Here is a 24,231-nt window from a genome sequence, read left to right as displayed (position 1 = left end):
ACACACACACATACACACACACATACACGCACACATGCACACATACACACACACATACACACACACTCACACATATACACACACACGCACACATACACACACACATACACGCACACATGCACACATACACACACACTCACACATATACACACACACGCACACATACACACACACGCACACACACACGCACACATACACACACACATACACACACGCACACACACATACACACATACACACACACATACACACACACATACACACACACACATACACACATACACACATACACACACACATACACACACACACAGAGGGAGAGATGGAGAGAGAGATCTTCTTGTGATTGCCATCATTTGGCCATTATCATGTTGTCATTGGTAAAATGTCTACTCATACAAATCAAGGACAACATTCCAGTAAACACAGGAATTTTGTAAGATCAGATGAGTTTTTATAAACTAGAAGGTCCTACTGTAAGAAATCTGACTTGTACAAAGAGCAAAATTTAATTTTGCATTTCCAAAAGCTTGCAGTATAATAGAAGGATTAAGAAGTAATTTGACAAAAAACATTTAAATCTCCAATTACCAGATTATTAAATAATGCATTAAATGAAAGAGTATCTTGTAAATATTCAAAATATAGGAATAATTTTCTATAATCCAATGATTTGGTAGGAGTCATTATTAAGTTGCTAAATTGTTTTGCTATCCCACTGAGATAATAACTTCCATTATTTTGATTATTTTGTCACTATAAAACCATATGTGATTTTTTTTTTTTTTTGGTTTTTCTGTGTAGCCCTGGCTGCCTGGGAACTCACTCTGTAGAACAGGCTGGCCTCGAACTCAGAAATCCACCTGCCTTTGCCTCCCAAGTGCTGGGATTAAAGGCTTGGGCCACCACTGCCCAGCTCACATGTGATAATTATTACACGAATCTATAAAAGGTTAGAATTAAGGCTGCCTGTCAGCTCACCATGCGTAGAAAAGATTTCTGCTAACATTATTCCTGTTACCATGTGTTAGAGCTTGAACATAAACATAGACAACTTGTATTAGTGTTCTTATACAGAGCCTTTACCTGCTGGTCAATGTTATTGGATATTGTTTTAAAGAACTTCAAGTTACTGTGACATATCTCAAGTTCCTTATGCATGCAGAAGAGAGCTTCATTCTTCCACTGTTATGAAGTGGAATTTGATGTTCATTTATGATGATTTCCTTTGGATTCGTTCTTAGACATAGGATCACATCATGTTGGTATGTTTATGCTTCCTCATCTGTATAGGCCAAGGTTTGTTGTTGTTGGTGGTGGTGGTGGTGGTGGTGGTTTGGTTTGATTTGATTTTGCCAAGGAAAAAGCACCAATTTAAAAGAATCTTTCAGACTCAGGCTTGAGTATCCTGCTAAGTGTCATTCGTGATAGTCCACAGTAAGGAGGAATCAAAGTCCCATGTTATCCTACATGTCCCTGTTAACACTTAATTGCACTAAAGGAACTCAGAAAACAAATAGCTAGCAAGGTGGTTTGACCTATAAAACACTACTTACACATGCATGAGAAACTTACTTTGAATTTTCAATTAAACCAAATGAAAAGACAGGAACAGTGCCACAGAACTCTGTCTTAGTGTTGGGGAGCAGGAGACTGGAGGGCCCCTAGAGTCTGATGGCTAGTAACCAAATCAGCATCTCCAGGGGCAGAGAGAGATGGGGTCTCAAAGTAGAAGGTGGAGAGCAATGGAGGAAGACACCCAGTGTAAAACTCTGGCCTCTAAAAATGTCCACAGCGAAGAGTGTACCCTCCCACCCCACATAGACGTGGACATGTATATACCTGTACTATTTATACATACAAAAGAAAGGAAGTGATTGTGTAAAAACACCCCAAATTCTAAATACAAATTTGCAAGATCCTAATAACAAAAGATATAAAAAGAGGTAAAATGATTCAGCCATGTCTGTACACAATGTAAATAGTAAATAAGTGCAACATATATATATTTAAAAGAAGGAAACTTATTTTGCAAAAACATGCAAAATCACACACATACATATATACATATATCCATTTTCTCTCTTAGGTATATAATGTATAATATCATTTAAAAGACAACCAAGTAGAATCAAATGACAGACTGATATGGGAAATAATGACACAAACCCTTTCAATAAGGATAAAGAGCTTTTTTTTGTTGTTTTTTTTCCAGAGACTCATTGTTGTGAACACTCTAGGTGACGTGTCCACAGTACTCTTAGATCTATCTAATATTTTTGACAGTTAAAATCCTTCACTGTTTGTGCCACTGTCCAACTGTTTTCCAGCCGTTTATTGAGATAACATCTCAACTCAGCAGCACTTTTCCTTCAGTCTCCATGACTTGCACCAAGGCCTCTCTGTTACCCCACCCCCACCGCCAACTGTCAACCCCACCTCCACCTCCACCGTCAAGAGAGTTCAAGTCTTCCTTTCCATGTGGGAAGGGAGGGAGAGATTCAGCTGAACTACTTGGAAGATGAGTGACAACTTTGGTTTTAAGAACCTAACAGCGAAGCTAAACTGTTGAAAAAGACTTAAAGAGAAGTGAGATTACAGTACCAGTGACAATGAATGGTCATTCATTTTAAGCTTCTGAGGAAAAATTTCTTTTTGATTGTGGTCACCAGCCACCCTGTTTTCTATGAGTTCCAACTATAGAAGGAACAATGTAGAATAAACTTAAGAAATCTCTTTTTTTTATTCCCTAAAGAGGCCAGGATACTGGCTGGAGGTGCAAGCATACTCACCATCCAGGAGCAGTGTGCCAGCTGGGAGCAGTGTGCCAGCTGGGAGCAGTGGGCCAGCTGGGAGCAGTGGGCCAGCTGGGAGCAGTGTGCCAGCTGGGAGCAGTGGGCCAGCTGGGAGCAGTGGGCCAGCTGGGAGCAGTGGGCCAGCTGGGAGCAGTGGGCCAGCTGGGAGCAGTGTGCCTCTTGTATGTGCTATAGATTCTTACCTGGAGATGAGGAAGCTATTACCCATTTAAAACAAGCATCAATTTTATTTCCTGTATATTTTGGTAATGATACAAAGAAAGCTAGATATGATACCTCATGAAACAAATTCTAAAAATATAAAAATAAGAATAAATGCGACAAATTAGGTTGGTATGATACATGTCCATGAGGTTCATACCGAAGACCACTTAACAACGTTTAGTAAATACATGGCTTTTTGTAGCTTTGAAAATTGCTTTTGAATTGCATTTCTGTGTTCATAGATTAAAAGTAATTAATTACTGTTAGAAATACTATTCCCAAATGAATTACTTAGGTGTCACTTATCGTATGGCTCAGAAATAGTACTAGTTTGGTGTTCAATTTGTTGTAAAAGTAATTTTTAATAGCTGGGATACAATGGCCCATTGTCAGTAGTTTCAATTACTGCAGTATTTTAATTTATACTTTGGTTAGCTCTAACATTATGAGTAGCTCTCCAGAAAGCCATTCAGGGGGGAAAAAAACTTATTACAGTTGCTTGATTCTTTTTAAACAAACTTCAAACTTGCTTTATGAGCATTCAAAATATTTCTCAAGAAGCATGAAAGAACTTATTTTCTTCTAATTTTTCAAGGTAAAATAAAAGAAGATACTTGCAAATCAGTCACTGAGAATTTATTTTATATAATATATATCAAAGTATGACTCATTCTTAATACTTATGTTTTGAATAACAATATCCTTCTAATTAAGTTTCATTGTGTTATCAAAGTATTTTTCATATATGCATACATCTATATGATATATGCTACTGTAAATAACAACACTATGAAGAAATGGATTTTAGAAGGAACAGTGACATAGATCAAACTTACACACAGGTGTTCTAAAGTCAGAATGAGGAGGATTAGGTTCCTTCTCTAGCCTAGATCTCTCAGTCTTTGTAAAAAAAAAAAACTATAATGATTAATAAACATAAATCCAGTGTTCAATGACCATGTTTTCAACTCAAATTTATGCTCCAACTAACCAAACACTCTGATGTCTTGTTCTATAATTACAGGAATTATGACCTCATATCTGATTGAGCAACTTTCAATCAATCCCTGAGCTATAATGATTTATACAGGCTAAATTGTCACTCATCCACTCATTGATCCATCTATTCATTCAGCTAAGTGTTTTGCTGGCACCAGGTTTAGGTATGGGCACTAAAGCTGATTTATAATGAAATAGTTTGCCTACCAGTTAGCGTTTTGAGTTATCGCTCAAATACATTTTATCTTAAATGAAGAAATTAGACTAAACAAATTCATCTTAGGCTCATGCCTCAAAATGTCCATGTTCTCGAGACCTCTTGCTTCTGTGTGAATATTTGCAGACTGTTAAAAACAAATACAGAAAGGATATCTGTAAATTTAGGCAAATTATCTCATCTACTGGGGCTTAACAGCCTAGTGTGTGAGGATATCAGAAGAGACTAATTAGCATTAATATGATGTAATTAACTTTGAGGCAATCAACATCTTTATTTAAATTGACATACTCATTTCAGTTGCTATGCAAAGAGAGAAAGAAAGAAAGAAGGAAAGAAGGAAGGGAAGAAAGAAAGAAAGAAAGAAAGAAAGAAAGAAAGAAAGAAAGAAAGAGAAAGAATGAAAAAAAGGAAGGAAGGAAGAAAGGAAGGAAGGGAGAAAGGAAGGAAGGAAGGAAGAAAGGAAGGAAGGAAGGAAGGAAGGAAGGAAGGAAGGAAACAAAGGAAGGAAAGAAGGAAGGAGGGGAGGAAGAAAGGAAGGAAGGAAGGGAGGAAGGAAGGAAAGAAGGAAGGAAGAAAGGAAGGAAGGAAGGAAGGAAGGAGGGAAGAAAGGAAGGAAGGAAGGGAGGAAGGAAGGAAAGAAGGAAGGAAAGAAGGAAGGAAGGAAGGAAAGAAAGGAAGGGAGGGAGGAAAGAAGGAAGGAAGGAAGGAAGGGAGGGAGGAAAGAAGGAAGGAAGGAAGGAAGGAAGGAAGGAAGGAAGGAAGGAAGGAAGGAAGGAAAGATGTAACATGTAACAACCAAAGAAGTGTTGGTTGGAAATACCAGGATACTAAGTCATTTGGGAGAGTTGTCATTTGTCCCAAAGTCTAACTGAACATGTTACTAACTAAAATTTTCACTCTACAATAAGGAACCCAAGTGTATGATGACTGACCTGTATCAGACATGTTCATTGCTAATGTCCTATTTCCACTTCCAGGTCATTTGTTATATTTTATTATATTGTAAGTTTGGTGGAAAATGGTTACATTGATCACCAAGATGATGCTATGAGGCTTCTTAGTTCTTTAAGTTGAGGGATGAGCCTCCCAGTCCCTATCTCCAGCCCCCTGTGCACTGTATAAATCATAGGCAACTGCAGTACAGGGCCCATGGGATTGTAACCAGGCTGTTTGATGACTGTGATTTCATGGGCAAATCTATAGTCATGGAATCAAAGTAATGACTGAGGATGTTTTCCTCCTCTTAAAACAATTGCTCCTTCTGCATCCCACTTTACCAATAGGATGGGGCAAGAGGATGGCATCATTTTAGAAAACCTGTACACGGTGTAGCTGGCACCATCTGAGCTTCCTGCTCTTGTCTGCTCATTACTACTGTCCTAATTTATGCACAGGAGTCGGGGAGAGAGCGCTTTTCATCCTGACATGAATTGGAAGCTTAAGACATTCCTCTGTCACCAAAGTGGTGCTTGTGAGAAACCATTTTCTTGATTGCTGGTCACCCATTGTAGAGCACAGGCACCTGAAAGTGGCTTCCACTGCCCGTGACACCAGGAATCCAGCAGGGTCACAACTCCAGAAGTCTTGAGACATTGGTCTTAACCCAGAGAGAAACACTTCATCATGTCCTGTATGAGGAACCCAAGCTCCAACTCATTCATTGAGTTCTAGGATGGATGCAGTGCCGCGCATGGGAAATTAACCCATAATGATTAAGAGATTTGGCCAAATCAATTGACCAGTCTGTAGCAATCAACTACTTAGAGCCTTGCCTTCACACCAATCAGCTAACAGGTTGTTTAAATATCTTTAGCTTTCTTAATTACTGAGCTGATTTAGAGGATAAGGACTATAAGGTCGGGGGCTAAAGGAGCCAAATCCCCAGAGCATCTGACCCCGGGAGAAGCAGGAATATATTCTAAACAAAGCTCTCACCACTCAGAGGACCTTAACCATGTGCTAAGAGGCAGTTACCAGACATACATAAGAGGACACATTCTGTTTTAAGCATGTATATTTATCTGGGCCTGGTGGTACACACCTGTCATTCCATCCATTCATTCAGCTAAGTGTCTTGCTGGCACTTAGGAGACTAAGGCAGAAGGCCATTGGCTTAACACCAGCTTGAGCTACAAAGTGAATTCAAGTCTACTCTGTGAAACTCTGGTCTCAAAATTACAAGGAGAAAGAGGGCTGGAGATGCTGAAGATGCTGGGGCTGTCGCTCAGCTACAGTCCTTGCTGGCGAGCATGAGCTCCTAGGTTCCATCCCCAGCACCAAAAATATAAACGTTAACAATGACTTCCTATTCGCTTGAGGGTGTGAATGGGGAAATGATGTATTCAGGAGCCACCAAAGGTTAGAGCAGCTAATGAGGACATCAAAGCAAACACTGTGCATGTTGGTGACCTGAAACATTTCTGTAAGTTCATCCCATCTGTGATGAACAGCAAATAGAAAGCAAGGTTTTGAGTTGGAAATGACAAAAGGTATTGTAACTCCTGTGTAGAGTGATGTGTTAGTGATGTTATGACCTGCCTATATATTGCCAGCAATTCTAATTTCACAACCAAGTATAAAGCTTTCTCTTTCTCTCTTTCTTTTTTTTTTCTTGTAAGTTAAATGCCACTGTGGGGAGGGAAAACTCACTACAAACTAAGTTTATTCACATGGGAAAACAATACTTCCTTTTATTGATATGTTTTACTTTGCTGGCAGACCAGAGCAAAGGTTTTGTGAACATTTAAAAGATGAAAAAAGTGAAGAATCCCAGAAGCGGTTTATCTTGAAGCGAGATAACTCTAGTATTGATAAAGAAGACAATCAGGTTGGTTCTCAAGTTTGAGAATGGCTGACATTGTTGTTTTTGAAGGTGGGCTGACTGATGTTCTTGTTGCCCCTCTGTTGTCCCCTCCTGCCTCCCAGTCCTACCCCTTGCCTCTAACAACTGCTGCCCTCTCTCCAACCCCTCGGCCTCTATTGCCTCCTCCTCCAGCATTCACTGGGGAGCCACGTGGCATTGCTCCAGTTGCTTAGCAGTGGCTCTGTGTTGGGCTGCATGGGAGGTGCTTGGCGCAGTCTTGGCTGCATGTTGTGGTGGGGGTCGGGATGCCGCAAGCTCCAGCTGTGGGGGTAAGCTTGTCAGCTGCATTTCCAGATGTGTGTGTAACTCTGCCAGTCGCTCCACTCCCTACAGCTCTGTCCTTCCGTTGTGCACAGTTTGAGTTGGATTATCACTGAGGACCGATGAGCCACCGGTGTAGCTGTAAAGAACATACCTGGTTATGGTGAGGACGGGAGGATTTTGCAACTATCCAAAAAAAAAAAAAAAGTCTTCACAGCAAAGCATCGGGTTTATGTCCTAGCCTCCCACCCTTCTCCCTGTGTTTTATGGTCTATGTAATGTGTTTGCTCGTTTGCATGGAGTGTAGCAAAAACTGATCGCTGTGTATTTTGCCTGTGACAAAACACTATGTCATTCTAGAAGCAACCTTAATCATGGTCCTTGACCAAAGGTAAAGAGACCTTACTGAATCTCTCCTCTGTGTGGGTAGGTGGGAGAGGGTTACAAGCAAGGAAACTAAGGAAAGTATAACCTCCCCAAAACATTTAATAACAGTAAGAACATCAGAAAGCCAGGGGAATGTCTTGACAATTGCACTTGCTGTCTGACAATCAATATAGGTATTTTTGAAACATGCCTTTGCTTTAGAATTCATGAAGGTAAGACAATATGTATCTCACCCAAGTCTCTTGCTAATTACTCAACATGAGTCACTCTGAGCTGGCATATGCATCTCTTGGTGCGATTTTTTTTATTAGTTATTTTCTTTATTTACATTTCAAATGATATCTCCTCTCCTGGTTACCCCTCTGAAAAAATATCAAAAACAAAAACAAAAAACAAACCCCGTTTCCTTCCCCCTCCCCCTGCTCACCATCCCACCCTCTCCCACTTCCTGGCCCTGGCATTCCCCTCACTGGGGCATAGAACCTTTACAGGACCAAGGGCCTCTCCTCCCATTGATGACTGACCAGGCCATCCTCTGCTACATAAGCAGCTGGAGCCATTAGTTCCACCATGTGTACTCTTTGTTTGGTGGTTTAGTCCCTGGGAACTCTGAGGGTACTAGTTAGTTCATATTGTTCAGCTCCTTGGGTCCTTTCTCTAGTTCCTTCATTGAGGACCCTATGCTCAGTCCAATGGATGGCTATGAGCCTCTACTTCTGTATCTGTCGGGCACTGTCAGAGCCTCTCAGGAAACAGCTATATCAGTGCGGTTTTTTTTTTTAAGAGCCTATTCTCTATCTGTACCTCCTTGTCTCTCACCACTGCTCACACCAGCCCTGGGCTGCACTGGGGCTCTTGTTGACTCCAAAACATGCCTATGTCATGTACTCCATGGGTGTCTGGTGGACGTATGGATGGGTGTGCTTAGTGCAGAAAGGATTCTGTCCACAGTGGCAACTGATAGGAAGGAGGCATCTGAGAAGTAGGGTGTGCGTCAGGGGAAAGCGTGAAGATGCAGTTCTCATGCTGGGTTCTTTGGATTGTTCTTTTAGATTTCATTGTGCTGATCATTACCAGCAAACAGGTTTTCGAGGCTGAGTCCATATTCTCCATACAATTCACAGGGTCAGCCACTGAGTGAACAAAAATGGCCTCAGAGACAGAGATCATCCACAGGGCTCTTTCAGGTCCCCACTTTCTCTACTTTCTTGAGATCTCAAATATTCACAACCACTTCAACTCCCAGGCCCCCTGAACTCACTCTTCCCTCTTTTACATCAAGATGTTGCCCCCTGTTGTGGTCAGACCCACTCAGCAAAGGTGAGAGGGGCTATTCCTGACCATCCCAGCTCTGGGCCAATCCCTGAAGCATATGCAAGCCTGCTCATCTTTGAAATATGCATTCTACTTTCCTCCATAGAGGATGAAACCAGGAGTTGCAAATCCTCCCTATGTCAGCAGATCACACACACATACACACACACACACACACACACACACACACACAAAGGGAGAGAGAGAGATACATATGTATACAGATGCATACACACATACACATCACACACAGAAAAAGAGATACACAAATGCACGCACACACACATGCACATATACATACACACATGCATACACACAGAGAGAGACATATACACACATGCATAACATATACACCACACACACACACACACACACAGAGGGAGAAAGAGAGAGAGAGATACATATATATATAGAGATGCATACACACATACACATCACACACAGAAAAAGAGATAACGCATACACACTTGCACATATACATACACACATGCATACACACAGAGAGAGACATACACACACATGCATAACATATATACCACACACACACACACACACACACACACACTCACACACATGAATGCATATGCACAGGCACCAGACACACACATAGACACATGCACACCACTCACGCATATATACATATACACACAGAACTATGTCTCCCAGCTTAGACTCCTCAGGGAGCAGAGCGGGTGGGGCTTGTCAGGCTCTGGTTATCTATTTGAGGGTTTATTATTCTCAGCTGATGGTTGCTTCACAGCTCACCATGGATAACCCTCCTGATTTCTTTTCTCTGTTCAGCAGAACAGAATGCACCCATTTAGAGATGACAGACGAAGTAAATCAATTGAAGAGAGAGAAGAGGAGTATCAGAGAGTGAGGGAGAGAATATTTGCACATGATGTGAGTAGTTGTTTTAATTGCCTCTTGAGTATGGTCCTTCCATCAGCAGAAAGGCCCCTCATTGCTCAGACAGAGATCCAGCAGCAAGGACAGAGGCTGGGAGCGAGGAACGAGTTATAAAGCAGGAAACGCAAAGGTTTCCACGAGAGAACCTGGTTCAGGGATGTGGTGAAAACAGTCCAAGAGTCTGTGTATGTGCCCCTAGGGCATCACCTGAGAGGGTAGAGAGAGGTGGTGTGGATCAGTAAAGGAGGCAGTACAGAAAGGGCTGTCAATTTCTGAAACCCCTTTACATCTACACTAGGTAGCAGATCACCTTATAAGTGACTTTTTTAAGAAAATTTATTGGTATTAGGGCCCAGGGAGAGGGCTCAGTGAGTGAAGTGTTTACTGTACAGACATGAGGATCTTGGTTTAAATCTCCAGCACCCTTGCAAAAGATAGGGATGGGGACAGGCTTCCATAACACAAGAACTAAAAAGGTAGACACAGGTGGATCCTAGGAGCTCAATGGGCAACCAGCCTAGTCCATTTGTAAGCTTCTGCTTCAGAGAGACTCTGAGTACAAACAATAACGTAGAGAGCGTAGAAAGAGGTACCTAATGTGGACACATGTGCATAGGCCACACATGCACACACGTGCATAGGCCACACATGCTTGTACAGATGCACACACATATGCACATGCACACAGTGTAACAAAATGCCTTTTTATTTAAAAATCAACAGAACCCAGCAGAAGTTTAAAGCACTGTGTGTTAGTGCATACTCTCTCTTACACACACACATACACTCTCACATACAAAGTATTTACTGAATTATCAGCAAATGTGGACACTTCACTATGATAATGCTAGTTGATAACATCCATCCCCATGTTGATGTCAGATCAAATCAAATTTATGAACAATTTGTCAAGGGAATATTCACTAAACCACTTCTTTTTGTGGTTGTTTAAAACCAAGCAAAGTGTGGTTGGGATTATTTTTTAATTAATCTTTTTTTTTACCCATTATGCTCAAAACCAAATGCAATTGAATTAGATAGAAATTAAAATGTAAAAATTAAAAGTTGAATTTCAAGGCAAAGAGTTAAAACATCAAGAAATTGTCATAGCTTCCTCTTCTTTGAAGTCCTGACAGCAGTGGAGGAGGCTTGTCCTCTGTGGTCACCACTTCCCATACCCTCAATCAAGTTGAATATATCTCTGTTGCAGTGGCTTGTTGCTAGGGGACACATCAAGCCAGCTGCATACTTTGTTCCTCAGTTTGGGAGCAGCTGCTTCAAGCCAAGGCAAGAGTCAGCACCTCCTACGCGTGGCAACCCTTGAAGCTGCAGAGCAGGGAATACTCGCCACGCTGGTTTTGCCCTAATATGTTCCAAACCTCACTTTTCTTGAAAACACTGAAATAGAAATTTAATGATTGAATACTCTGGTCTAGAACTCTTAAATTAGGAGAGCATGGGAGGGGAAAACAGAGCTGGAGGTATGGGTGCAAGTCTAGAAACTATGTGCGAGCTGCTAAGACTCTTGTTATAGCTAGAACATGCCACGATGCAAACTCTCACTGGATGAAAGAATAAAATGACTAAAACCTTTGTCCTTGTCATGAGAGGGCAAGAGCACACTTGTAGTGAGCGGGAGGCAGCCCCTTCACCTCTGAAGACTTTTCCTACGTGTACTTACCTATATACCAGAAATGTCCCCGCCCACTCTGGTATTGACAAATTGAATGTCTGGGGAATGTGTTAACATATTGAGACACAAATGTCCATCACACAGACAGGGTTTGAAAACCCTCTTTTTGTTATTATCTTTATAAAGTTATGCTCAAGAAACACTGTCTCAGATACCTGTCTGGAATAAGAATGGAACCCATAATTCTTATTTCCGCAGGAAGCTGGGCACTTGGAGAAGGGCCCTGGGTGGCTTTCCTTCACTGGGCACAGGGGTTCCAAGGGAAAGACTTGAGGCACTTCTCACCATGTTAAGCTTTACTGGCCATGGGAATGGATAAGATCTCTTTCAAATGAAAAGCAGATCTAAGTATGGTAGTGCTTAAGTGCCAAGCTATTGCCAGTCCCTCACTAACCCCTGACCCAAGTCATTTACCAGCCTGATATTGGAGGGCAGGGTTTTAAAATGAGATTACTTCAGTCAAAATACACTCAGACGAGACTTGATAATTGAGTGACACTCTTGATATCATTAGTGAAGTGATGTTATGTTTCTAAGGGGAAAAGTCCCTCCCATTGTTTAATACCTTCCTCTAAGTTCTCATGATCCCTAAAAGCCTAAGAGAGGAAAATGCGTGCTTGTTCCCTTGGCCCACAGAGACAGTCTGGTCTCTGGCAGTCTGTGGTTAACTACTTATTGAATATGATAAATTATCCCCAAATTTTCAGTACAAAGCAAGCTACATCTGCTTCTGACCTCATCCTCTCCATGGGCTAGGCGTATGGTGTAGCTTGGAGGGTGAGGAGAACTCCTCAGAGACTCTAACATGGAGGGTGAGGAGAACTCCTCAGAGACTCTAACATGGAGGTTGATGAGAACTCCTCAGACTCTAACATGGAGGGTGATGAGAACTCAGAGGCTCTGACATGGAGGGTGATGAGAACTCCTCAGAGGCTCTAACAGAGGTTTCAGTTCAGCTCTTAGCTGGGCCTAGCTCCTGATGATTTGGCTGAGCAGTTGTTAGCTACTTCCAGATTGTTTTCATGTGATGACTTGGAGGGCCTCCCTTGTCCACTGGAACCGGTCTGTAGTTTGCAATTTTCTTGAAGGGTGAACATCCCTGGAAATTTTTGTGTGTCTCCAGAAATGGCAACTCATTTCCCCAAGGGAATGCAATTCATGAGAGACATAGAAGCAACAGTTACCTATGATGTAGTCTTGGAAGTGGCCATCTCCCCTCCGACCGCACACTCTTAGACACACAAACAACCCTGAGAACAATGTGGGAAGGCTGTGAATGTTAAGGCATGGGAGATGATGCTGTATTAACAAGATGTCACCACAGCATCTATTAACTAAAACTTTCAAGGATGTTACACGGCCATATTCAAGGATGTGACACAACCATATGAACTTCTTGAATAATATACACCTTGACATATCTTTCTCACCACTCCTTGACAACCTACTTCATGGGACATTCATCTGTGCACCTGCAGTTCCCAAATTGATGGGTCATTGTCACCTACTCAAGCTGTTGAGGTACAAGATCATTTCTCATGCAATAATAGTAATTTCATGTTAAGTCAACTATTTAACCAATACAAAGGATCCAGCATAAGGACCCTGTGTTTTAGAAGTCTTTATTTTAACTATTCTTTGATTTTATCTTCTCATGATTAAAAAAAAAAAAACAGAATGAACCAAATCAATTTTGCTCATCAATTATCATTTATATAGTGGCTATTCAAATATGGAGTGTGTGTATATAGTTCCCTACCTGGGCTAACAATAGAAAGTTCAGACTTTAGCAAGATTCAGACTTATTTTAAAATGAGAAATCTTCTTGAATGTTCTGAGGAATGTGTCTCAGATGTGTGAGTGTGTGAGGAACAGTGTGCATGTGTGCCTGTGTGCACGAGTACCTGTGTGTTTTTATATATGCAGCCACGTGAACAAGCTAGGCATGTTGCCTTGGTGATATGCTAGAAATAATTTCAAACATGGGTTCCAAAGTTTGGTACCTTGAGATAAGATTGCTATCTGAGAGCCTAATAGTTGTAAGTGTACAGACAAATTTAGCTCTCAAATAATAAACCAGTATGCCTCTATTGTCAGTAAGATTTGGATAAAATGTTATTTCTTTGGTGAGAATTTAATATCGCTTTCTGGTCCTTTCTACCTGATATTACTAACCTTGGGAAGACTGGTTAATAAAGCAGGATGTTCAAAAAAAGGCCTGTCTTGCCTGCAAGGAATTTTGCTGAAGTTATCTGTGTTGATAGGGCTCCAAGTAGGCTCCTGCTTGCCCCTCCACCATGTGTGGGGTCTGCCCCTGAGTGGCTGAGAGGGCACAGGCTGTGAACACAGTGGGGGTGGGATGTGGGGGAGAACTATAATCCATTAAGCAAAATCATTTTCTTCTTTGGGGAAAAAAAAAAGAAGCCTTTTATATCCGGGTATGCATATAAGTGACAGCTTTAAATGTTGTACTTAATTACTGTGACACTTTTATCTTTCTCTGCCATTAAATGTGCAGGTTATTAATACACCCTTTTCTAAAGTTTATTTCCACCAACTACTGAATCACAGCCCATAGCTGTCTCACTTATGAGAGTGTGGGGAAGGGCCTTTGGGGGGGGGTGTTGAGGATCTTTTTAAATACCCTCTTGAAGAATGGTTTTGGCTACAAGTACCTTTGATTTGTTGGTGTCCTGCTTTTTCATTCGAAGAATTGAAGTTATTTAGTCCTTTCTCCCCTCAAATGGTTTGTAGTTAAAAAGTCTAAAAATCAGTTTCCTTAAATAGGTTGATTCTCCAAATCAAGTGCCTGGTGGCAACACTTTAAAACCCACTGACATCTTTCCCACTGTCCAAGAGACTCCATGTCTAAACAGAGCCTTAGGCTTCGGGGAAAGAAGTGATTTCACTGTCTGAAAGAAAGTGGGCCACTACCTGGCTGGCCTCTCTGAGTGTCAGCTTCATGAGCCTGCAGGTTCAATGTAAGGCTGGGGAGATGGATTATGGGTAAAGCAGAACACAGGAACATCAGTTTGTTTACCTCAGACCCAACCAAGAAACCATGAAGCATGATGTCACTTGCTTATAATTCTCCCGGGGACTCAGAAACAGCTGGATCCTGGGGTCTCTGACCAACGAACCTATATTTCTTGGTGAGTTCTAGGTCAGTGAGAGACCCTATTTAAAAAGAGCAGGTAGAGATCTGTGAGATGGTTCATCAGGTAAAGGCACTTGTTACCAAGCCAGACCATCTTAGTTCAAGGCCCAAATAGCCTGGAGAAAGGAAAGAAATGACTGACTCCTGCAAGTTGTCTTCTGACCTTCACATGTGTGCCTGGACATGCACACACACACACCCATGCAGACACATGTACACACACACACATATATGAATACAAAATAGATCTTAAACCAATAAAACATGGACAGCCTCTTAGGAACAACATCTGGACTTGTCCTCTGGTTTCCAAACATACATGTGTGCACGGACATACACTGATATGTACACATGTGCTAAAATAATTGACGGAGTCCTTGTTATCTCTGTAGTACAGTGGGCCTGATTGGTCCCTATTTATCCCTTTTGTAGGTCACATATTCATCTGGAATTCTATGCACAGAAGACAGCACATGGGTGAAGAGACAGATAACACCCAATCCTGAACTGGTTTTATAATGTTTCCCAGACACAATGTGCTGTCACATAAGCACATGTCTGCTTTGCACAGACTTCAATTTTTCTTTCTTCAAGTTTAGCGTGATCCCCCTTTCTTTGGCAGATTAAAGGTGGTAGAGTTTTCTTCCCCAGAGTTGACTCGGTAAGGGAAGTAAAACAAGAAAACTATTGGCTTTTTCTGTGAAACAGGAAGACAAACCAGGCAGACGTCACTTGACAGCATTTTCTGATTAAATTAAACTGGTCAATGCTTGTCTTCTGTCCTGCCTTCTACCCTCAATTCAGATTAACAATTAATGGCATTTCTCCAATGTTGAGAGACTCATAGTAGTCTCCTTCTACTGTATGTCACAGAAGACGTGGGGAGTTCAGGATTAGGCCTCCCAGTTCTGCCTAGACAGACCACGTCAAATCTGCTTATCTTGTCTGGATTTGAACCCGTGCCCTTGGTTGGTGTAAGATGCTGCTCAAAACTCAACAGTCACCCTTCTCTCTAGCCATTTGACTCATCTTTCTCTTTTGACCTTGATCCCGACCTTGAACTTCCTCTGTTCATCTTCAGAGACTTCCTCACGGGAAAATGCCCTGTGCTGCTGAGAACTGGCTACCCTGCTGACAACACTAACCCATTTTCCTCCATTTAAAGTTCTCTTCTTTTGTATAAAATTCTCTTAATCTTTTTCCCCCAAGGAAGGGAAAGTAGTTTTAAAATGAGGCAAGGATTTGAGGGAGTTCCACCAATCCCACCCATCTGACATAGTGCCTTTTTTATCTTTATTTTTCAGTCAGTATGCTCCCAGGAAAGCCTATTTTTGGACAACAGGTAAAATGAAATTTATGTTTCTTGTGTCTTCAGAGGAATGGTTTGTCATGTGTCCTCTACATTTTCATGTTCATATGTATCCAGTATATAAGTGTGTGCCTGAATAGATGTATGAGAACATGCATATATCTATATGTACACACATATATATGCACATATATGTTACTTGATTTGTTTAAAGCATTTGATTTGAGTAAGGAGTTCTCTTGGTTTCTTTCAGACAGAGGCTTAAAGCATTTTTGCTCAAAGTGTCTGTTTCTGGCCCTCCCAAAGATAAAGTCCAGGCAGCCTTGACAGGGGTAGAAGTAGAGACCCAGTGGACATTCAGTTTCTCTGGCTTCTTGGCCAGGTTGCTGAAAGTGTATTTAGAATCATCAGCCATTTCTTGGGTCTCATCAGTTTAAATAACTATGCCAAAGATTTACACATATATATGCATATATATGTGTTATATATATGCATATATATCTCTCTATATATAAAATAATTTCAAATTGCACAGATCTCCCTGTCTTTTTGAAAGTGCTGATATGAAAACATTCTTCTAAATGCTGGCTTTTGTATTTATCAGTGCAGTTGGCTTAAGCCTCAGACAGGGAGATACTGGAGAAATAGAATGTCTTGGGGTTAAGGGCAAACCGTTTAGACTTAACACCCTTTTCAAACAGTTTGAAACTGTCACTAGTATGAAAATGTTCCCATGATTCAATTATGTGGATCCCAAACAAAGGAAGAAGGTGGCATGAGCTATGCTAACCATATTCAGTTAATCAAAATCTGCAACTTGATTTAGAAACACAGGATTTGTAAATAAAGCAGCCGGGTTAATTTAATTTAAGGCGTCAGCCTTGTGGGCGACCCTCTAAGTCTGATTAAAATTGAAGCTCATTAAATGCTATTACACAGAAGTTAAACTGGACATTGGATGTAACTAATCTAAAAGATAAGAGGTCACTGTGTTAGCAGTTGGAAATGCTGAGAGATGCACCTCCTTTAGGTAAAAGGCAGACAGAATATGTCCATTCCAAGCCCATACAATCTGAGGCACAGCTCTCCATTTTTAATAAAACTGAAAGTCCATCATTGGTTACCTTGGTGATACCCTGAAGCATCTCAAAATTTTACACCCACACTAGACAGGTTCACTTCCATAGAGACACATTTCTGAGTCCTCTAACCAATCATTTCTCTATTCCCTAGTCCTATTCATTGACACTAAAATGCCTAGATATTCAAGTTGAATCATATTTTCAGCATTATAATAACTGGTCATCTCTCTCCATTGCCTATATGAACATATCCTAATAGTCCAAGAGGGAAACATCCATTTGAATGTCCCATCATAAAAAATAAATAGTATGATGGGCACTTCTGGAATACTGACATTTCCAGTGAATCGAATTAAGTAATGTTGCAGTTACCTTAAGGTATATCTCAACACATAGGTCTCATTAGATTTTCATCCTGTGTCTACCAGCCTCTTCTGTTTTCACATTCCCTGCTCTTGCCCCTCTCTCTAGCATAGGATTAGGGTCTACAATAGTTATTTGCTGCCGTGAATTTATTCATACAAACCTTAACATCACACAAGTGACTCCTAGCGTGTGGGATTGATGTACAAGGAAGGCATGCTGCGGAGGAGCGCGTATCCATTCCGCATAGGGCGTCTCATACCCTTAGGCTTTATGTCGTAAACATGGTGTTTTTCATTCCCAGTAGGCTCCAGGAAGACATGCACATATGCAATGAGACCTATAAGAAAAGACAGCTCTTTCGGTTGGTATGGTTTACTTTCATAAACTGTGTTTTCGGATGATGTGGCAGAATCCGTGTGCAATATAAGTGTTAGTATGCAGTATTTCTGTTCATTGAGTTAAAATTTGTTCAGTTTTCTTCCTGTAGCATTTGTTACACAACTGGACAGGGCAAGAGGGAGCACTGGATAGACATGACTTTGTGTATTATTCTTCTGGGTTCTTGCCAGGAAATATTGTGTAGAGGATTCACTGTTTAAATGGGTTGAACACTCTCAAACATGCTTTGACAAATTAAGCCGAGTTAAGATTTCCCTGGAGCCGGGTGGTGGTGGCACTTGGGAGGCAGAGGCAGGCAGGATTTCTGAGTTTGAGGCCAGCCTGATCTACAGAGTGAGTTCCAGACACCCTGTCTCGAAAAAAAAGAAAGCCCCCCAAAATTTAGAAAAATTAGGGGAAAAAAAAAAAACAAAAAAACAAAACAAAACAAAACAAAACAAAAAAAACGATTTCCCTGGAAGGATACCACTATGTGTTCATCCCCAATCCTGGAAACTAAATTGATGCTAACTCTGTTAGGGTGGCTGGTTTTTAAATGACTATTGTGCATCATAGTATTTCAAACATGACTTTAAGCACTTATTTAATTTCTAAAAAGAAATTATGAAGTTTCTTCAATTATAATGGACTATTTAGGCAAAGATTTGTGGAGCAACGGGAAGGAATTAATTATTCTTTTAGTTCTGTGCTAGGCTAACAGCTCTAAGAGACTAAGAGGGCTAGCCCTGTTTTCCATCACTTTCTTAAATGTCTGCCTGACGTATATTATAAGGCCAGGTGTAAACAGTCGATTAAATACACTCAGTATCAGGTCCTCAAGGTGGCTCAGAGGAGAGAGGTGCTTTTCAACAAGCCTCATGAGCTGAGTTCAATCCACAGGACCCACATGCTAGAGAGAACCAGTTCCTGTATGTTATCTTCTGACCTACACACAGAGGACTTGGTATACACACACACACACACACACACACACACACACACACACTTAAAATATTCATTATTTATTGTGTATGTATGGATACATTTCTAAGTAACTAGGGAGGGTTGATCCCTGTTAGAATAAAGATAAAACGCCAAACAAACTCTTAGTAATTTCAAAGAAACGAAGGAGAAAAATGGATGGGCTCACAAAGCCTTTTGCAAGCAGTTTGAATTGAGATCTTCATCATGAGTGGAGTTCTCTTGTTCCCTTAGGCATTGGTTGAAAAGGAGGAACTAGGGTCTTGTTTTCTTATTTCTAACGTTCCAAGGCTGAACGTTACTTTCCCAAGTCCCTTTTGCATTAGATACTCCCCTTTTTTTGTTTCTCAGTATTTCAGTGATGACCTTGAATTTTTTTCTACTGGAAACTCAGACCCTTAACTCACACACTCTGTGATATGGATTAGATACAAGCATTTAAAGAGCCAGCTCCATTAACATAGCCCCCAAGTCACCTCCTAGCAGAGCTATAGTATAATCAGGGAAGCCATTGGAATATGGAACTCATCACGTACCCCAGGCACTAAGTTTTAGATATTAAGGGCACATAGATCATTGTAAAAGTGGTTCTGAGTACATATCTAACTTGGGGGAAATAAAAACACAATATTCAGAAGTAAAGGAAAGTGTCATTAATTATCAGTAAGAAAGAAACAGAACAAAATGTGCACTTGATTTATGACTGTCATGGAATGGAATACTAGTTGTCTACAGAAAGCTCCAGTGACATTATTTTCCTAGATGCTTGTTGGAAAGAACCAATCTGAACTTCACAAAGGGGGAAGGCATTTGAGTATGTGCTTTTCTGTAACATTATGATTCCGTACTGACTAGACATGCAATTCATTTCAGAACCCAGCCTGCCATTACTGGGATAATAGCTAGGAGACAGAGAAATGAGAGTTACATTTCAATTTGTGCATATCTAGAAACCATAAATAATTGTCTATTTTAATTTGGATTTTACTTATGGTATCTCCTAAAAGCAGAAAGTTAAAATTCTCCCCCTTTAAAAACTGCATAGATCCTGGCTTCGAATGCTGATTAGAGTTGCCACCAGGACAGAGGAATCTCAGGTCACTTTATGGATGAGGGGAGATAGGTTAAGTCTAGATGAGCTTACACACTTGCCAGAAACAGTTCTAATGTGTCAAAGGGTGTCAACTACACTCTGAAAATGGAAGTTACCTCCTTTGGGAAAACAGTCTCAGCTACACAGGAACTTTTGTGAGCCAGGATTCCTGCCATGAGGGTGCAGAAGTCAGGGTGGAAGGGAAATTGGTGATGGGAGAAAGAATTGCCCCCACCTGGAGATCACATTCTCCTCCTACCATATCCTGCATGCGGAGGCTCCAGATATTCCAGATCATCTACAGAGGAGATTACTGTCCCATTCCTAGTTCATTGATACTAAGGGATGGTTTGGCTGTACGCCATCAGAAATGGGTCAACATAATCAAGAATATACAAGAGAAGAATGCAACTGAACTTGGATGTTGGAGGAACAACTACACTGGACAACACAAGCCCTTGGGAAGGCTGTTCTTCTACAACCCTAATAGCTTTCCTACATTTCTAAAAGTGTGTCAATTAAAGGCACCTGGGCATTGGTGAGCATCCCTCCTCCTATATCAGGTCTATCTCAGGTGCCTGTTACTACACAAACCATCTTTTCTCAAAGTTCTGACAATAGACATCATAAGAAAACTTTGGTAAGGGGTGTTTTCATCGACTGTGCCTCATAAAAATGCTTCTTATTCTCTGATTTCTCTATCCCACCACATCCCTTGCTTCTCAAAGCTCCTATTAGTCTTCACTAGTTCTCAAATCCATTTCCCTTCTTAATCTTCTGAGACAGTTTCCTACACTGAGACATAGGCTGTGCTTCAGCTCAGTGTGCCAGGAGCATTTCTGTTGGAGATGAACCAGACACCTTACGCCTCACCAGGACATTATGGACTTAGAAGGACTGGTGGCTCTGCTTCAGCTCAGTGTGCCAGGAGCATTTCTCTTAGAGATCGACTGGATGCCTTACTCCTCAACAGGACATTATGGACTTAGAGGGATTGGTTTTAAACAAAGCTTTGATCTAGGCTTGAGGTCTGCATTGATTATGTCACGTCTCATCCTGACGTGAGGTTGTAGGGTACCCTTATTACCTGTGAGTAATGCCCCCTTCACTCATTTATGCCCAGGAAAAGTCTAGGGTACTTTAATGACACATTATTTCGGCAGGGGAAAAAAAAAAGCTTTGTAAATATGCACAAATTTGTTGCTTAAGGAGATTGGAAACCAATGAAACTACAAATTTCTTCACAAAACACATACAAACTTCCACACCTCTTGAAAGAAATCTGGGGTGCTCCGCCAATTCAGCTTTACCTATCGGGTAACTTCCATTATATTAGATACATTTTGAATGAATGTGTTCTTTCACTTCAAGAGGTTTTTGAAATTTCCACTGATGTTCTTGAAAAATCTCAGGCCAAAGTATAGGGTCAGGCTGATGCTTTCGTGAACCGCTCTACCTGATAAGGATTAACAAGCCGTTTCCTGAGTCCACTGAGGTTAAAGGCACGGGACAGATTCTCAGCATGAGTTCATACAGAAATTCCATGATCACTCTTTTGTTAAAATCTTGATGAACAAAGGTATCATACAGAACCTAAAGTTGGAAAATGAATTAATAAATAGCTTTCCTCCAAGGCAAATTATTTAATGCTAAAGAAGAAAAAAAAATAAGTTCTTTCCTAGGAATTATTTTTAGAATTATGTAAGATGATAATTACTTCTGAACTTGAATTCATTATTGATTTGAGTCAGGAAAGTATACCCACTTTTCTCTCAGAGAGAGAAGCCAACAATTCTGTTTTATCGCACTTGTCTCCAACTGTGCCTCCTTCATGGCAGAGGGATCATGGTGTCTCTAGGTTCGGATTTCCCATGTATAATGTGTGCCATGTGTCATATGTTACATGTCTTTATGTCATCCAGGCATTTGTAACACTGTTGGAGGAGGGAGGGTGTTAAAATGGTCAGCCAGGTGACTATTCTCCGAAGGGCTCCCCTGCCCACCCACACCGTCATGATGCATAACTCTGTTCCCATGAATCTTTCTGACGGCTGTGCAGGGCTCACAGAGACAGCTCAGGAAGAACTTCCGGGAGCCGGCAGAGCAGCTCGGAGACTGAGCTCAGGTGGCCAGACCACCAGCGGGCTTGGAGCAGCACAGACTCTGACAGCTCCAACCGCAATCTGAAGCCCACCATGACCAAGACGGCAAGTTTTGGGGGCATCACGGTGCTGACCAGGGGCGACAGCACATCCAGTACCAGGAGTGCTGGGAAACTGTCCAAAACAGGTAGGTATTACTGAAAGGGTCCCCGTCCTGGTGCGTCCTGGATTCTACCCAGGCCATGTGCTCTGTTGCTCTTGACTTTGAATTAACTAATGGCGGGAACAGTAATTCCACTCCATTTAAGGATTCAGGAGGTATTATTTGAGTGGGTATTATATCTTCCTAGCTAGCCACAGGCTTGAAGCCCATCCTTAAGCTTCTTTCTCCTTAGTTTCCTTCCTAGTAAATAGTATCAGATGTTTTACGAACACAGTTTACTTACTTAAAGTTTAAATGACATAGTTTTTAAAATAAAAGTGAACTTTGGTAAATACAGATGGCAAAACAAAAGTTAGCTACTGCTTTTAAATGTAATGCTATGATATACTTCTTATAGCTGCCCTGTAAGGTCATTATAGGGTAATAGATTTAGTTCCTGTATTAGTACACTGTTCCTCTGGTCCTGGACCTTTTATTATTTAAGTTACATGTACCTATTTCCTCCTCTGTGATATATAAATGCTAATATCTCCACATTTAATGGTTATTAGAAAGACAAAAATGTCAATATATGCAAACCAGTTTGCACGCAGCTGGAATGTTGCAAGAGTCCAGTCAGTGCACACTTTCATTTATTATGGCCATGAGATATTTGCACCCCTAATTTGCAGATGGGGAAGGCCAATCTCAGGAGTATTTTGTGTTTCCAAACTCCACTGAGAAGTGAAGGTCACTTTTGGTTTCTTTATGATTCCTACCTTATTCCTCCTCTCGGGGAATAGTGATCTTTTCAGATAGACAAGGAACAGTCAAGATGCTTAGAAAGTGGTGACGATAAACTTAGAAATTTCTCTCGAACCGTGGCTTTGGAATGACTACAATCACTCTCAGTGGAGAGGTTGGCTCCATCTGTGAACTGCTTGCTCTGCTAGCACTAGAAATACAGTTTGCCTGGTAAAGAGCCCATCTGGTGGCACGTGCTGGTCTCTGGGGCTCTGTAGCCAGCTAACCTAGCTACTGGGTGAGCTCCAGGATATTGAGATGCCTTGTATTGAGCAGGTGGTGGATTCGAGAAAAAGAGGTGGGGTGGGGGCTGGGGAACGAAAGGCAGGGCACTGTCACTTGAACTGTCACTGAGACTTAAACTGTGATTCCAACAAGACCTGGGTGTCAGGACTGAGGTCCAGCAGTAGAAGACTTAGGCAGGGCGTAGAGAACCCCCCTTGAAGCTGAGATCTCTTTGCCCTGCATTGACTGCTTTCCAGTGTCGTGCTGAAGCAGGAGAGAAGGGGTTTGCCCCAAATCACGTCCATTATGCTGATAGTTTAGCATAATTACGTTGTTGACAAATTCCTCCTAAGAAATTATCTCGTGTTTTCCTACATAGAAGGCAAATTAATAACATTTATTCAGAGACTTCACTCCATACATACCACCGAGCTCCTTGGAGAGCGCAGGTGGGTGGGTGCCCTCTTCCTGAGAGCTCTGTTCACTAGCTGTTAAGCCCTTGATTCCGACTCTAATTAATTGCTCTCGTATCCCACTATCACAGCATCTGAAATCCACACAAGCCTCGGCGGTACACTTGAACTCTTGTAAACTAAGAAAGGTTAAACAGTCTCAGTTCTTAAGATGCCGAAACCAAGTACCTTAAATGGTGCTCTTAAAAATTCCAGCACCCCAAAAGAGCTCTTACCATTTTAAAATTAATCACCATTTTCCATGCACCAAACCTCTGTCACTTCCAAAGCAGAGCTCATCGGAAGCATTTAAAACACTTCACGAACGGTGAAAATGCCACTCTCGTTGGAGAACCATTAGAGATTATAAACGCTTCAGACGTTTTTTGTCTTTTTTTTTTTCCCTTTTACTTTAAGTGTCTACCTTCGAAAGCTTGTCAAGGCACAGGCATGGAAAGGAAAAACGAATTTTTT

At 41.2% G+C, this 24,231-nt stretch overlaps 1 protein-coding gene across 43 annotated transcripts in view; it reads left to right on the top strand.

Moving 5' to 3' along the window:
* Arpp21 (cAMP regulated phosphoprotein 21) overlaps positions 1-24,231 on the top strand; it is a 169,237-nt gene that overhangs the window by 70,518 nt on the left and 74,488 nt on the right. For 9 of the 43 annotated variants that reach the window (XM_031345507.1, XM_031345510.1, XM_031345531.1 and 6 more), the window contains exons 10-14: positions 6,958-7,066; positions 9,866-9,967; positions 16,128-16,165; positions 17,882-17,941; positions 22,092-22,321. In XM_031345507.1, the coding sequence (XP_031201367.1) occupies positions 6,958-7,066; positions 9,866-9,967; positions 16,128-16,165; positions 17,882-17,941; positions 22,092-22,321 (539 nt within the window). Of the gene's footprint in view, positions 1-6,957; positions 7,067-7,435; positions 7,527-9,865; positions 9,968-16,127; positions 16,166-17,881; positions 17,942-22,091; positions 22,322-24,231 lie in introns of those variants that run through there. The other 34 variants (XM_031345527.1, XM_031345536.1, XM_031345525.1 and 31 more) reach the window with 16 other exon arrangements.

Source organism: Mastomys coucha, unplaced genomic scaffold (assembly GCF_008632895.1).
Source record: "Mastomys coucha isolate ucsf_1 unplaced genomic scaffold, UCSF_Mcou_1 pScaffold23, whole genome shotgun sequence".
Taxonomy (NCBI): Eukaryota; Metazoa; Chordata; class Mammalia; order Rodentia; family Muridae; genus Mastomys; species Mastomys coucha.
Note: the sequence above shows the minus strand (reverse complement) of the source record. Positions and strands in the feature narration are given on the sequence as shown.